At 46.3% G+C, this 15,202-nt stretch overlaps 2 protein-coding genes across 9 annotated transcripts in view; one reads left to right on the top strand and one right to left on the bottom strand.

The window, feature by feature from the left end:
* PIGQ (phosphatidylinositol glycan anchor biosynthesis class Q) overlaps nt 1-15,202 on the bottom strand; it is a 687,922-nt gene that overhangs the window by 640,336 nt on the left and 32,384 nt on the right. The window contains exons 1-3 of one of the 7 annotated variants that reach the window (XM_069646903.1): nt 4,303-4,338; nt 3,946-4,130; nt 299-1,009 (exon numbers count right to left, since the gene is read on the bottom strand). In XM_069646903.1, the coding sequence (XP_069503004.1) occupies nt 299-981 (683 nt within the window). In that variant the 5' untranslated portion in view covers nt 982-1,009; nt 3,946-4,130; nt 4,303-4,338. Of the gene's footprint in view, nt 1-298; nt 1,010-2,769; nt 3,238-3,945; nt 4,211-4,302; nt 4,361-4,833; nt 4,956-15,202 lie in introns of those variants that run through there. The other 6 variants (XM_069646901.1, XM_069646907.1, XM_069646906.1 and 3 more) reach the window with 6 other exon arrangements.
* ASB8 (ankyrin repeat and SOCS box containing 8) overlaps nt 4,592-15,202 on the top strand; it is a 386,620-nt gene continuing 376,009 nt past the window's right edge. The window contains exon 1 of one of the 2 annotated variants that reach the window (XM_069646913.1): nt 4,592-4,716. The gene's annotated coding sequence lies outside the window, so the exon portion shown is untranslated. The remainder of the gene's footprint in view (nt 4,717-15,202) is intronic. The other variant, XM_069646911.1, reaches the window with a different exon arrangement.

Raw genomic sequence — 15,202 nt, 5'->3', positions numbered from 1 at the left:
CAGTTCCCTGCCGACAGCCATCCAGTACCATTGTATCTTGAAATTCTGGGGTTGGCAGGTCTGTCTTTTCCATTTTAAACTTAGAACTACAAATCCCAGAATATCAAGAAAGAACGGGAGTGCGTGGCTTGCTCACGCATGGAACTGAGAAACCGGAGAGCTCTATTAAATCATCAGTGAGCAAGCTCTGGAACCATTTATATAGCTGGCCAAAAGTTATTTTGCCCACTAAAGTTAATAGCTATTCCACACTTGTATAGGTTGTCAGCCTACCAGATAGCCAAGAACCTACACCTACCGGCTTTCACAAACTCCAGACACCAGAGACAGCAGCATGGAGAGGAACATGCAGGTGGGCACAGCAGCTTGTTTTGACAACTCCACAATGATGCTGCCCTCCACACCCTCAGATTGCCAGTGTGTCAATTTGATGGGCCCCTCGTCGTACTTGTCCCTTACGAATAGTGCCTTGCTCTGGGCCACAGTGTCGAATACAGCCCGTAGATCTGATGAGTGGGTAGCTGCAGTAGGCTGAGCATCGCTGTCACCGGCTGCCAGCTGCTTTTCAGCAGGGTGCAGGAGGGAAAGCATGGCCTTCCGCTGGTCGTAATAAATGAGGATCACAGAGTCTGCCTCGCCAAGGTTACCCATTTGCATTCGGCAGCTCCAGAATTTGCTGTCTTTTTCTCTTCTAAGCTGCACCCAGAGATCATGGTAAAATATGGTGCTGAGATCTCCTAGAAACTGCTGGAGCTCTTCTTCCTTATCCTCTTTGCTGTTGCTCCAAGTCCCCAGGACACAAACGTCCACTTGGCTCACCTTCCGGATGTCAGCCAGGTACATCTTCACATGGCCTGGGATGAAGGGGAAGTGGAGGACAGCCAGCACCACAGCAGAATTTTGCTCTGGGATCCACCGACCAATCAGGAGCCCACTCTCAGCTGCAGAGCAGCACGATGGAAAGAAAAGCTTCATCGCCATGCCTGGTGACTTGGAAGGGATCTCAGAACTGTAGGACAACATAAGAAAAACCTCAGATGGGACAACAATAAAGTGCAGAAAAGTATCAATACAGTTCCAAACATTTACATTCAATTACTTTCAGGCATTCTTCTAATAAAGAAAATTAAATATGTAGACATTTGGTATGTTCTTTCCTTCAGATCACAAGAAAAGTGAGGCTATGTTGCGAGAGTGAGTAGGTAAAAATAACCCATTGTGAACTTTTAGGAAGATTAGAGGGAGTGTTTGCAGGTTAGCATGCTCGATGAAAGCTAATATTGTTCCCGCATATGGACAACTTTTCACAAACACATGAGGCCAGAACTTGCAAGAGAAATTCCTCAGAGAGAAATGTCTTTCCTTTCAAGACAGAGATTGAATGAGTCAACACTTGGAGCTTTGAGGAGCAGTTCTTTTGCAAGTCAGCAGCTCCACATTAATTTGAGAATAACCCACATTAATCATCATTTTATGGCCCAGTCGTGATTGACAGAAACAGAACTGGCAACCAAAGACCTGACCCCAGAGGGCATTGGTCCATTTCGCATGAAACCAAAAACAGAATTGGTACTCTTGTTGGAATGAGCCACAGAGAATCCAACTGCAAACTAGTTGCCACACTGCACTGTAACTCTTCTTCGAAACAACAGTGTCTCCAGGCCTCAACATAAGGTCCCATTGCTGTGGGCGTTTTACATGTCCAGTGTCTTTCTCATGCAATAACATGCACCCTAATATCCATGCAAGCTCCTAGAAGGGTTGATATGCAATCACTCACGAACCGCTGTTGTAAACTGCCCTTTTCCTGGGAGCAAATCATGCTAAAATAAAGGTTCGCCCCATTACACATGCCTTTTTTAAGTCCCTTACTCTCGTGGTTGGAATGAATCGAATGCTTCCAGCTCCCTGGCTGACTGCTGCCCCATACATCACAGCCTCTGGCCTTATATGGGCTTCTCCCCTCAAAGACTCCAAGTGAATCTCTGGATGCATGATAGGCTAGCCCCTACTTTTGGCAGTCTGCGGCTCTCCAACACTCTATGGCTCCCAAAAGCATGGAAGTCCACCCTTTTGCGTTTGATCCTGTATCCAGCAGCTCCTCTACATCATCTGTAGCTCTCGCACTGCTTGCATCTTCTAGACTGAAAGTCTTCACTTCTCTGTGAGAAGGGGTCACAATAATGCTATCTGAGGAAAGGGACCCTGTTGTGTGTAAGAGTGCACTGCAGAGTGTGTATACAGTGCTCTTGGATCCGGGGTCTCCTCTGTTTCTTCTCAGGAGTGTACCGCCTGGCATACTTGACCTTGAGGGATCGATGGGCTGGTCACCATGTGTTGGCAGCATACCTCCTGATCTTGCTGGGCTAGTGTTTGTATGGGCACTCCATTTAGGGGACTGAATCCTATGGTGTATGGCAAAGGGCCGGATCTTGTTCCATCATAGGGTCCCAGGGACCAGTATGGTTGGTCGTATAAAAGAGGGCTAAAAACTAGTGAAATAAGGGTATGAAGGGGGCTCTGTGACTGCTAAACTCTAAGGAAGTGTCAGGCACCTGCACTTAATTAGGTTATGGCAGTGTTTGCCTAGTTCAGCACGCTTCCATTTCAAGACAAGCCCTACCCAGTTAAATGTTGTTGAATTGGGTTTGTTTACAATACTTCAGGACATTTATGTGCACCAAAGGTATATTTAATGCCTTCTAAAATTATAAAATGCAGTCCTTGGGAGATCACAATTATTCGGTATTATCAGGCGCAGAGACGTACCTAAGTGTGGAGGCCAGTGGACAGAGCATGCCGCGAAAAGTGCTCCTTATCGGCGAACCCCTTGTGCCGACGGTTGCATCTGGGGGTCAAACTATGGTCGCCCACTCCAAGATGGCCGCCATCCTTTTCCACCCTATGCAGTTTACTTCCCATCGGAGAAACGGTCCATAGCAACGGTCCGCCTACTCTTCTTTACGTGCCTTTCTACGTCATCATTGTGGCTTTCAGGAGCAATTTTAGCGAGTGGGAACGTTCTGGGTTGCCGGTGAAAGGGTAACCGGGATGTGCATGTCTTTGGCTTGCAGTTGCAGCGGTTACGGTGGGTATTTTAACACTAGATGGAACTCGAGGTGTCTCTGGCTGCCAGAGCAGCAGGAATCGTGGGAATGCTTTAGCTGCCGGTGTTCAATCTCCAGGACCAGGCTCACTTGGATACCCCGCCCACCCACAGATAGCTACAACCATACAAACAGCGTAAAACTGAAAATACAGCGTGGTAGCCCCGCTCCCACCCTCCCTCCTCTCAACAGCGCTGTTCCAGGGATTGGGTAGTGGTGATCTTTATAGCTCCGCCCCTACCCATTCCTGTCATACTTGGGAAATGCAGAATATCCTACAATCCCAAGAGCACAACGTCTTTGAGCTGACTGGGCTGAAGACCGCCCCCTAATGTTAGCTGCGGGCTCGGGGCTTCCTTGTCCCTTAACAGTTCAAAGGATCGGGAACATGCTTCTGGGCGCATTTTGTTTCTCCCCAGGCAAATCTACCCTCGGCTCGGATGATCTAGCATTTCCTAGAGTCACATCCCCTTCTTGAGACACGCAGGCTGCGTCGACAACACGTTTCGTTTGTCATCAGCATAAAGCGAGCAAAACAATAAAGCTCCCTTTGAAAATGCAACCCAGTGTGTGTGCACGAGGCCAGTCTTCACCAGACAACATGACGAAAAATATCTGGCAATTTACGCGCCGCACTTGCCCATTTCTTCCGATCTGCATACATTCACACTACAGCAACGACAATCTAGCCCTTTTTCCTCTACTCCGGCTAACTTTCCAACCAAACCCAGCTCATGGCTCATCTCTTGCAGGCACTGAAGCACCAAGAAGCTAACGATACTGCAAAAGCTGCGCTGTATGTAACCCAATAATTTAACGTAAAATAAACAAATATTACCAGTGACCTGCTGGCTTAGGACGAAGGCGCCTGTCGATAAAACGACTGTCTGGGTAGTTTCTTCTTTTGGACGCGTATTTATCGAGCAACAGATGCACCGAAGCACACCGCGCCCACTGATAAGTAAAAACGGGGACCAGCCCAGATTAACGCTTTCAATGATGGCCTGATGTCGACCCTTCTTCCTATTGTAAAACAATGAACGAACAATGGTTTAAAATCGAAATGAACATTTGGAGAACATTTGGTCTTTACACATTTTTCAAATGTTACACATCATGCAGCTCCGGGGAAATCACCTGACGTCCCGGGAGTTTTTTTAGTTTATAAACCCCGTCCGGGGTTTTGATTACAGACCTTTTTTGCCGTTTTTTTTTTGCCGGGCCCCGATTTCGAAATACCGAAATCGGGTCCCGGCGCAACTTTTCCTGTGAGAATGGGCCCCCATTTCCTCCCCTTTCCCCTCCCCAGCGCTCTCCTCCAATGCGAGGAGTGTGCCTGTTAGCACACCCCCTCCATGACCCCCGCAACGGGCCACCGAAACCGAAGTAGGACTAAAGTCGAATGTGTATTTTCTTTAGTCCTACTTCTATTTCCATAGCCCGTCCGGGTTTTTTTTTATAGAAAATCTGGTCACCCTACGATAAAGGCCCACCGATTAAGCAAACCCAGCACATGCTGGTCCTGGACCGATCTATAGCCTAGCCTCTTTCCCACTCCATCCATATTCACTGGATAGGGCAGATTTCGAATTAGATTCACATCTTTGAGGTAATTTTTTATAATGTCTCGTAAAATGTCATGCAGGCAACATGTTATGTTGGCACTTTGCTGCAAAAAGGTTCCCTCCGTGCAATTTTTATCATTTGTACTTGTCACGCCACTTACCTGGGCCTCGAGGCAACCCTGCCGCTTTCGGCGTGCCCCATCCTGGCGGATTTATCTGCGCTTTCGTCTGGAGGGGTCCTTGGACTTCCATGGACCCAGGAGCTTCCGGGTTTCCAGTTCGCGCTGGGCTGCGCATGCGCGGGCGGCCGTGTCTAGACCTCTGCGTATGCACAGGGCGCTGAGGCGGACTTGCAATCCAAGCCTCCCTTTGGGTATACCAACACCTGGGAACCGCACGGCTTGCGTTCCAAGTCTCCCGGGTGTTGAAAGCCCTTTATAAGGAGCCGGGCCACTTGAACAGACTGTGCCTCAACGCGGTTTGTTCTCAGCTCGTGTCCTCACCGGAACTCCCTGAGCTCCAGTTCCTTGCCTCCTGGCCTGTTCCCAGTTTTCCTTGTTCTGTTACCTATCCTGGCTGTCCTGACCTTGGCTCTCTGTCTCCTTGTTCCTTGCTCCTGGGAAGGCCGTCCTCCTGTTCTTTTGGTTACTATTTGCCCTGGGGTGGTTCCCCATTCCGGTTCCCTTCAGTGGGTTGATCTTGCTTTCTCTGTTGCTGGGTTCCCCTCGCCTTGGTTTTCTTCGCCTGCCTCTTGTCCTGCCTTGGTACTCTGCCTTTTGGACTCATTGGCTCTCCAATCAACATCTATTGCCTGAGGCTCTACTATCATCTGGATCCAGCTGTTTTCAGAGGGACTATCCACTCCAATCAGGAAACACTTCCTCTGTCAGTGCTTGCACTGTCCTGACGCCATGTACATCAGAGGAGAGCGCACCCCTGGCGTTGGGAGTTGGTTCACCTCCAATTAAGTTCTCATTTCGGGTGGGAGTCGGACCGGTTCCCTGCGTCATTAAATCTCCACTGGACCTCCAGACAGTCTGGCAGCTTCTTTGAGACCATCAACTGGACGAACAGGTAGTCAGCGCCCTTGAGACGCTTTCCTTAATAGTACGTTGTGGTTCAAGTTGTGTAAATACCACCTGCATTTTACGTATGGCAGGCAGCATTTACAATGGATTCCTATGGAATCCGTCTACTTTTAACGGGTCTAAAAAAAAAAAAGGCGGATTCCTTAAGAATGTGTTGTGGCAACTCCATTCTGCCATCTCGCGGCAGCTCTGGATCCCCACGTCGTGCCAAGCATTAGTGCAGGATTTGAAGCCGTGCGTGGGGCGGGGAAGCAGAGCCGTTGGCACTAGGAACACCTACTCCCATTGGATCCTGACCCTGGGGGTTGAGAAGTGAGGGAGGATCACCTGGGTGGAGGGTCCTTCGGGATTGGGGAGAGGATATCCACATGTGAGACATGGTATCCCCCCTTTCCCTATTGTGAACCAACCTCGCCCTTCCCCGGCCTTTATGGGCTGTAGCAAAACATCTCCCCTTATTTCTCCGCATACAAACCACCATAGTACTGGGATGAGGAAGTGGCGACTAGGAGGCGTTTCACCACTCTAGTACTAGGACGAGGAAGAGGCCTGCAGAGCATACCTGCCTAACCTCTAGATTTTTCCTGGAGTCTCAGAAATTTAAACCATTTCTCCGGGAAAGACCCTGGAATCTCAGGAATTTTGTTGTTCTTTTTACGAGGTGATAGAAGTAGAACGTGTGAAGATATTGGCATGCTTCATTTTGCCCACTCGTGTTTCAGTTGCAAACATGAAACTGTTCTAGTGATAGCTAATTTCCCTTCTGAATACAGAGCAGTGGCAAAAGTTCTCTTCACAACAGTGCAGTACTTTTCAAATATCTGCGGAGTGAGGCAGAGTGTTTGGTGACTTGGGACACATAGCCGAACCTTCATGATCCTGCTCTCGGCTATTTTCAAATCAACTTTACTGCTGGAAGCAGCGTTTTGGAAATATTTGCTGCCAAAGGAACGGTGCAGCATTGCACGCTGAGTCCGCTTTCTATTGCCATCACTGCCTTCATAGCGTCCTCCAGGGAGCGAAGCGACACGGAGTGAGGCAGAGTGTTTGGTGGGTGGCCAGTGGACATTGTGAATATTACCTGACCTATGGACAGCACCAATAGCTGGTAAGACGCTCTGTTCCGTGCAATTTTTCTCTTTTCTCTAACAGTTTTTGTGTTTTGAAGCACAGTTAAGAAACCATACCCTTTCCGATTTACAAATCGACACGGTGGTCAAGAGAGACTGGGGACTCAGAGCCTTTGACCTCCCCTCCTGTTTTGCATCAGGAAATTGTGTGCAAACTTAGTTGAGGGGCGTCAGTAGTGCTTTTTGATACCATTGGGTATTTGTGTCTATTTTGGCCTGATGCCGGGGAAAGTTGCAAACCGTGGTAAAGGGGTGATCCATGGAAAGAAACCCTATGTGGTACGTTCTGCTAAATTGCGCAGAATGCCAGTTGAGCCTCCCCCAAATAAGGACGCTGGTACTAGAAAGGGGGCGAGTTCGATGGGGGTGCAGACCCTGTCCACTGGCCCACTTGACACATTCTTTAGGGCTAACTCGGTGTGCCAAGATACAGGCTCACAATCGGTGGAATTGGCTGGGCAAAATTTGGAGGCAAATATCATTTATCGCCCCCTGGACCTCGATAATTACTCCCTTTTACAACTGTGCTATGCCCTACAGGACCAATCATCAGCTCCTGTAGGTGGAGGAGGGAAAGAAGTACTCCTTGGTAAAGACCAACCTGCCCCGTTAAATTTTGGGGGACAGGTGACAAATGCAACTACTAAGCCATCAAACATCACCTGCCCTATAGAACATGTGCCCCAATTTAAAATCTTACCTCCACCGGCACTAGATGTATCAAAAATCGATCTAGGGGGTACGCCTGAGGCTGCTCCCCTGGCGGATACCAGACTGTCGGCGTGTCCTAATCTATTGCCGGATTCAGCAGCGCCCACCAGTGATTCTTCTCAGACAGACCTCAGCACCCATGATACATCGAGTACCATCCAAAACAACGGAATATTGAACTTTGCTGTAAAGATTTTGCTAAAGTTTTGTGGCACCATTCATGAAGATTAGAAACTGTAAGGAACAGCTATTGCAGCTTTACACAGTCACTTGATATCTATTCTAAATTCAATACTAAAGTCAAAATTGGATTTCTTGACAAAAAACGTTAACAAACTACCACTGCCTCATGATGTATCTGTACATGTGATCCCTGACTCTTTGGAAATTCCTAAAACTGTGACGACTGCTCTACCAGTTAGGGCAAATGCAGGGAAGGGGCAAGAAATGCTTCCCAAATGTCAGGAGGCAAAGAGGAAGGTAGTATATATATCCTCTGATCCACCCTCTCTGGGGGATAAACCACCGGGATTGGTTCAGCCTTTGAACTCCACCTTGCGCCCAAGCAGCTCTAATATGTCAAAAAAACAGAGAAAACGCGCAGCACGGAGAAAAAGGAGATCAGCTCAGTCAGTAGGTACTCTTTACCAGCTGGCTGATTGAGGAGGTACCTACAACCTCCACTCCTCCTGTTCCAGATATAAATATACCTATCACAGACTCGGAGCTGAGGTTGGGGGTGCAGCCTATTATTCCTGCTATTCACCACTCTCTGAATGCTGCACCCAATGGAACTATATGTCATCAAAAGAGTTCTGTGACTTTAAGCCTGGATCCAAAATCTCTAACTATTACACCAATGCAGGTTTCTAAAGGTACTTGTCGACTAAATCGACCTTCGCTGTTGGCTCTGCTTAATAAAATACCTTCTCTTAGAATTTTAAATTCTAATGATTTTGACTTTGTTGAACCTCTTTGCACAGCCGGAACTTTGGCTACCAAGTTGCATTGTGGTCTGCCAGAAACTATATCCCTTATTAGACTCCACAGAGGCTCATTAGAACATCTGGGCTCATTAGAACATCTGGGCTATGTGTTAGATTTACCAACTGTGGAAGAAGTGGCCAAAGGTGGATGTGCTAAATGTAACTGCTCAGTTAGCAGACCAAAAAGTTGCTACTCCTAAACAGCCACTTGCAAAACCTAAGACGACCTGTAGTGATGCATAGGGGTGGGAATGGTTGAAGGCTATGATTGGGTCGAAAACTGCTTCAGAGTGAAATTGGACGGTGTCCAGCTGGAATACCAGAGGTTTTAATCACTGGTTAGCTGGTGACACTTTTGTAGAACTGCTGTCCATCCAGGACGTGTTTATGCTCCAGGAGACGTGGTGCACTTTTCACGTTGAGTTTGATGGATTTACCACATTCCAGGTAGCAGCCACTAAGAGGGAACGGGGTCGCTCGAGTGGTAGTTTACTGATCGGTGCCAGATATTTGCTAAATCCTAGCTGAGTTTACCAGGCAGCGCTTGGGGGCAGCATACTGGCAGTGCAAGTATCTCCTCCTGGGGGTCTCAGTAACTGTCAGGATATTTTAATAGTCTGTGTCTACGATCCCCCTGGGGAAGCTTTTACCGAGCAAATTATTGATCGATTGGACATTATATACACTACCTGGCAAGATTATTCTTGTGATCAAGTGGTTATTGTCGGTGGTGATTGGAATTCACATGTGGTTGATGAAGGTGGATGTGGGGGTTACCAACATGTTCTGGATTGTTGTAACACCTCACTCAAAAATCAAACAGAAAGGGGAAGTTGTGGCTAGATCTGTTCAAGGAGTGGTCCTGTATGGTTCTATATGGGCGCACAGAGGGTGACCATCCTGGACAGATGGCTTGGGTCTCTGGTTCCAGGATGGCCACTTTAGATTATATGGCTACCTCTGATTCCCTACTGGAACATGTCCTGCGTTTACAAACGGTACCGAACACCTATAGAGACCACGCTTTGGTTGTACTAGTTATGACTGGTCCCGCCGGTCAGGGGGATTTGTGCCCCTGCAGCGATGTGGTTGTTAATCGGGCGGGGAACAGGATCCGCTGGTCTGAAAAGAACATTGAGCGGGTGAACCTACTTGCTTTCCCTAAGAGCTGTAGTATAAAGCAGCTATTGTGGGGCAAAAACCCTGAGGCCATTGAAGATTGGATTGGTAGACTGTCCCTGACGCTTGTTAGAGGGAAAACAGCCCCAACGATTAAATGGGGGAGCAAGGGCAGACCGGTTTTTGACATAAAAATCCGGGACCGGAAACGTCAATTGAGACGTGAACTCAGGGCTTGTAGAGGGGAAGGTACCCTTGGGTAACTCTCACGGGATAACCACTCATATAAAGCTTCATAAACGACAGTACCACACCTGGCTCTATCATTATCGAAAATTACAACAGAGAGGGCAATGGGAAAAATTAATTCAGACCCTTAGCAGTAGAGATATGTGTAAAATCTGCCAAACTCTTACCGGGATAGGAGGTGACCTGTCTCAGAAAAGAATAAATCCAATCACATCTGATCAGTGGATGCAATAAGTCAAGAACAAGTTTTATAACTCCAAGACCCACTCTCACTGTAATTCTGAACATGCAGAACCTTGGCCTCTATCTATGAACTTTAAAAGTATAAAACAAGTCATCATAAATTCGAAGAGGTCCAATGCTCCTGGTCCGAATGGTTTGGCAATCTCTGTCTTGAAAAAAGATCCAGAAAACTGGGCCCAGGTTCTCCTGACTCTTTTTGCATGGGTTTGCCGATCTTGCTCCGTACCTCCGTCATGGCAAAGATCGGTGTTAATTCCGGTCTACAAGAAGGGAGACCGTAGGGAGGTAACTAACTACCGTCTCTTGTCCATGTTGGATGTTACGGGCAAGGTTTTTACAAAACTGGTTCTCAAGGAGCTGGAGACCTGGGTAGTTGCTGAGCAAGTCTCACATCTTGCACAGACGGGATTCAGACCCGGTGCCAGCACTTCTCATAACATCGGAGTGCTGGACTTACTGATAAACACCACATTGAGTAATAAAGAAGCCACCTTATATATGGTATGTGTAGATTTCACTAGTGCGTTTGACCAGGTAATTAGGGAGAAACTCTGGTCTAAGCTAACTAGCCTTAACTGTCCTAGCTGGCTAATTCAGATCCAAAAAGCATTGCACAGTGAGAATAGTGCTAGGGTAAGACTAAATAACGAAGGTGAAGTGACTGAACCCATTAACTTTAACATGGGAGCAAAGCAGGGATGTGTGGCGGCACCCACGCTATATAACCTTTACATCTCTGACTTACTCCAACGTATGGGACTAAAATCTTATAGTCCTCCCAAGTTGGGGATTACACCAATAGTAGGTATGCTCTATGCAGATGACCTGATACTGTTCGATAGAACACTATCGGGCATCAAGAGTATGCTGGAGGAACTCACACTTTATTCCTCTGAGCTGGGCCTTGCTATAAATTTAAGGAAGACAAAGATAATGCTGATTAGCAGGAAGGGTCATTACAGGTGTACATCAGGGTTTGGCCTTAAGCGATAGGTATTGTCGTATATGTAAGAGACCAGACTCCCTGGAAACGGCCAGACATGTCCTCACATCTTGGCCCAAATTGGGTCCACTATATATGAACTTGTTGGGAATACTGGTACATAGATATGAAAGTATTGTAGAGACTCTTTTTGGGTATACTGTCTTAACTCATATACAATATCATCCCAACTTCCCCTGTTTAGAGTATGGCTACAGATCAGAAAACTATTGCCAGAAATGTAATCCATTGCCACTGATCTGATTATATCGTTATAGAATTTTGCTTTTGCAGTTGTTGGTATTGCCTCATATGGTAGGCCTTGGTATGGCTTTGGGCAACTGTTTGTTTGATGTATATATACTCGCTTATATAATTAGAGACACACTCATTTTAATGTTTATTTATTTTTTAGTTTGATGAGTTATGAAGTTTTGGAATTTTGTATAATCGTGAAAGATGTGATTGATTTTTAATTTGGGATTTGTAATGATTTTGTGTAAAGTTCAAATTTGTGGACTAAATCACAATAAACTATTAATTAATATCTGCCCAAAGGGCAGGATTCGATATAAGAGGGCATTCCACTGACAGGGGGGGGGGGCGCGGGGTGTGTGGCCAGAGCCGTGTGCAAATGGGTGGAGTCTTGTGTGGCTGTGGGCGCGGCATACATATCAAGAATTTTGATTTCAAATGTAGGCAGGTATGCTGTAGAGTGTTTTCAAGGTCAGGCAAGTCTCAAGTGTTCCACTAATTGCAGCTAGGCAATGCCAGTTTGGACTCGCACCTACAACCTGTCAAGTGTTTGCAGGTGTATAAAAGGGAGGAGACTAGCCACAAAAGACGACCAGCAGGGAATCCTATATGCGAGGAGGTAGCCAAGGTGGGCCCTGCAGGAGAGCCAGGACGCGGGCAGTCAACCCAGGAAGCTGTGGGTCGAAGAGGGCTGCGAGAAGGCCACAGGTGTGGGAGCCTCATTGGTCAGAGCTTTGCAGCCAGCACTGCACGCACTGAAGAAAGAAGCAGAGTGCCCGACAGCGTTCGCAGAGAGAGAGCTGAGCTGCCTGCGAGAGACAGCGAAAGACTGAAGAGCGAGCGGGGCTCGCCGTCGAAGGAGCACGTGTCGGCTGAGCCGTAACAGAAAGCACAGCTGCCCAGAGGGGACGCCAGAGACCGGTGAGTGGAGAGGGAAGATCACTCGAACTGAGGTGCTCCGGGTGGTTTTGGTCAAACCTGAATGAGCTGTCGAATTAATGGAAAAGCATGCACAAGTTGAAATAAACCCTAAGCAATGGGTTGAGAGATAAATACGGGCAATATAATGTGCAAGTTGTCGATTAACAGATCAGATATTAAATACTGAACTGAATGAAAGCATTTGGTAAAACTATGACTCGATGACAAGTTTGTGCAATATTCATATACTGCCTATTTTGAAATGTAAGCACGGGTCGTATGACACCCAGAAGGAGTCATGTGTGGTATATTGCAAGATAGCTTGAAAGCAAGGTGGTTAAGGAACAAAAACACCACAAAGTGAACTACATGAGAAAATAAAAGATGTTTTGTAAGGAGTGTGCGATGTCACTACTTGGATATATAAGACAGTATCAAATTCAACCCAGATTGCTGAATAATCTTGTTCTAAGTGTAAATTAAATACCAACAAAAGATATAAGATGCCCCTGTTGGGTGACTTGTTTAATTACACATATAAGGGTCTTGTTTGCTGCCCATTTAGAAACCAATTTCACATGTAAGGGTCTTATCTGTTGCCCATTTAGAAGCCAACACGTGTTTGGACCCACTTGGGTCCCTTTCAAGGCTGGGCCTATGTAACGCCAGAAATACAATCAATTTCTGAATAACAAAGATTGTGGTGCCCCATACATTTACAAAACAGGAAATCCTGTATTCGACGGGAAACAAAATGTAGAGTGGGCGGGGGAGTTAAGGCAGAAAGGAACGGACATAGAGGGTATATGCATGATAGACCATGGTTGGTTAAGATCAATGATGATCCCACGTATGCAACGTACATATTAAAATTATCGACGACATATAAAAAATGAAGATGATGTCATGACAATAGTGTTGTATAATAAAGCGTAGTGGACAGGGAATTTACTGATGGCACTTCTTTATTCTCTTAACATCATCAGCTTTCTTTATGTAATAATAAGACTGCATGTAACGGTGGGCAACAGGCCCTGCAAAACTGCCCTCTGCAATATGTCTTTAGGCCCAATAATGGATGGTGGTCAGTGAATAGAAGAGCACACGGGAGCTGATGCTGCTCCGTGCCCTCTGCTCCAGCTTGTGGGCTTTGCGCGTAGGAGCTGCAGCTTCCGCCTCCACTCGTGAGATCTCGAGAGACTGGAAGTCCCGCAATATCTCTACAAATAGTCAACACCAAATAAACAGAAATTTCCAATGTTTATCCCCCATAGTGCATTTCAATGTTCAATTTGCAATTCAATGCATATGTCAAAAAGCAGGGAAGGAAGGAAAAATAAAAAAAATAAAAAGGGGAAAAAGAAAAAGGACAACAAAATCAGTACATTGTATTGCCATTTAACTTTTTAAAAGACTGAATGAATCTTGTGATCCAGTGCGGTATCACCTGAATGTGCCTGTCACCAAAACCCAGTGGTAGCCATCCCTAAAGCAGTATCTGTGAGTAAGTACATGCTGCATCACATTCCGCCTCCAAGCATGCATTCCCTAATCCATACACTGTAATTCCTTCTTATTAACAAACTTCATGCATACCAGAGTTACTGAGTTCGTACACTAACCAAAGTCATGTAATGTCTTACGAGTATTTTCCGTATTCCAGCTAGGCAATACTGCCTGATTCATATATGGTCGACCAAAACGCATTTCTATACAACACAAACGCCTGATGCGAGCAAGAGGTATGCAGTCCTCTCCCAAAACTTGGTACTTCCTACCAATCTATCAGGAACAAATACAACCTGGATTTGTATGGCAGAGGGGATGGAGTGGCGGAAGTGGTAATACTGCTCCATCCTTTGGCTGTGCATTACAAGTTAAGAAATTAATAAAGGTTTAATGCATTTTTTTACACATCATTTTTGTTATGCCATAACAATAATTACCTTGCTTGTTTGTCTTGCTATCAAGCTCTTTCGTGGATTGCATCCCCCACTCCCTCTTCCACCCTTCTCTGTAACTTAGAAGCGGAATTGGGCCCAAGTGCCCCTATTAAGGCTCTGCCTTTGCTGAACCGTATAATATTTACTGGAGATGTTTTGTGAAGTGTTTCTTCACCCACCCCCTTTCCCTTTTCAGAGCCTCCAGAGCGCCAGGAGAACACTCCGGTGGTGATAGTGCGTGGTACAAATGTCCTTTAATATAACATACAGCCTGTTTGTGTGAGATACCTTGTCTCTTTAAAATTGCTGTATAACTAAACTGGAGGCATACAGGAAAACATGTAAGGACTTGCTCACCTGGGTCTCATTTTAAAAAAAGTATACATTGCACGGAGGGAACCGCCTAAATTGGCACTTCCAAGCACTTTGATCCCCTCTTTGTACCGTTGGTCATTGGCAATGCAAAGTGTTTAACCTGGTGAAAACATGTTAACACATTTCTTTGTTTGCTCTTTGTAGTACACAAAGTGTAAGGGCCCCCATGAACTTTCGGTTGCGGGAGGCATTTGCAATTGATTCCTATGCAATACGCCTGCTTTTAGCAAGTGCTAAAAATATGCGCATTTCATAGGAAACAGATGGCTTTACACTAGCATGAAAATGTCATTCTGGCAGAAAACCATTCCGTTGTTGCGCGCCGAACATAGGGAGCAAGCCGGCAGGGTAATCCCTTTACATGCCCCCACACTGCAAACAAGTGAACCACTTTTTGCACACATCTCAGTTGTTCTTGTTATAACCACTGCATTTTTCCATTTAGCCTTTCTTGCCAGTTATTCTATTCCTTTACGCATGCCCCTTAGCTGCACCTTACTCCTTCTCAACAATCAAATTGGCATGACC

Source organism: Ambystoma mexicanum, chromosome 2q, assembly GCF_040938575.1.
Source record: "Ambystoma mexicanum isolate Mex_15411 chromosome 2q, UKY_AmexF1_1, whole genome shotgun sequence".
NCBI lineage: Eukaryota > Metazoa > Chordata > Amphibia > Caudata > Ambystomatidae > Ambystoma > Ambystoma mexicanum.
The sequence above is the reverse complement of the archived record's forward strand: the minus strand, read 5'-3'. Positions and strand labels throughout refer to the sequence as shown.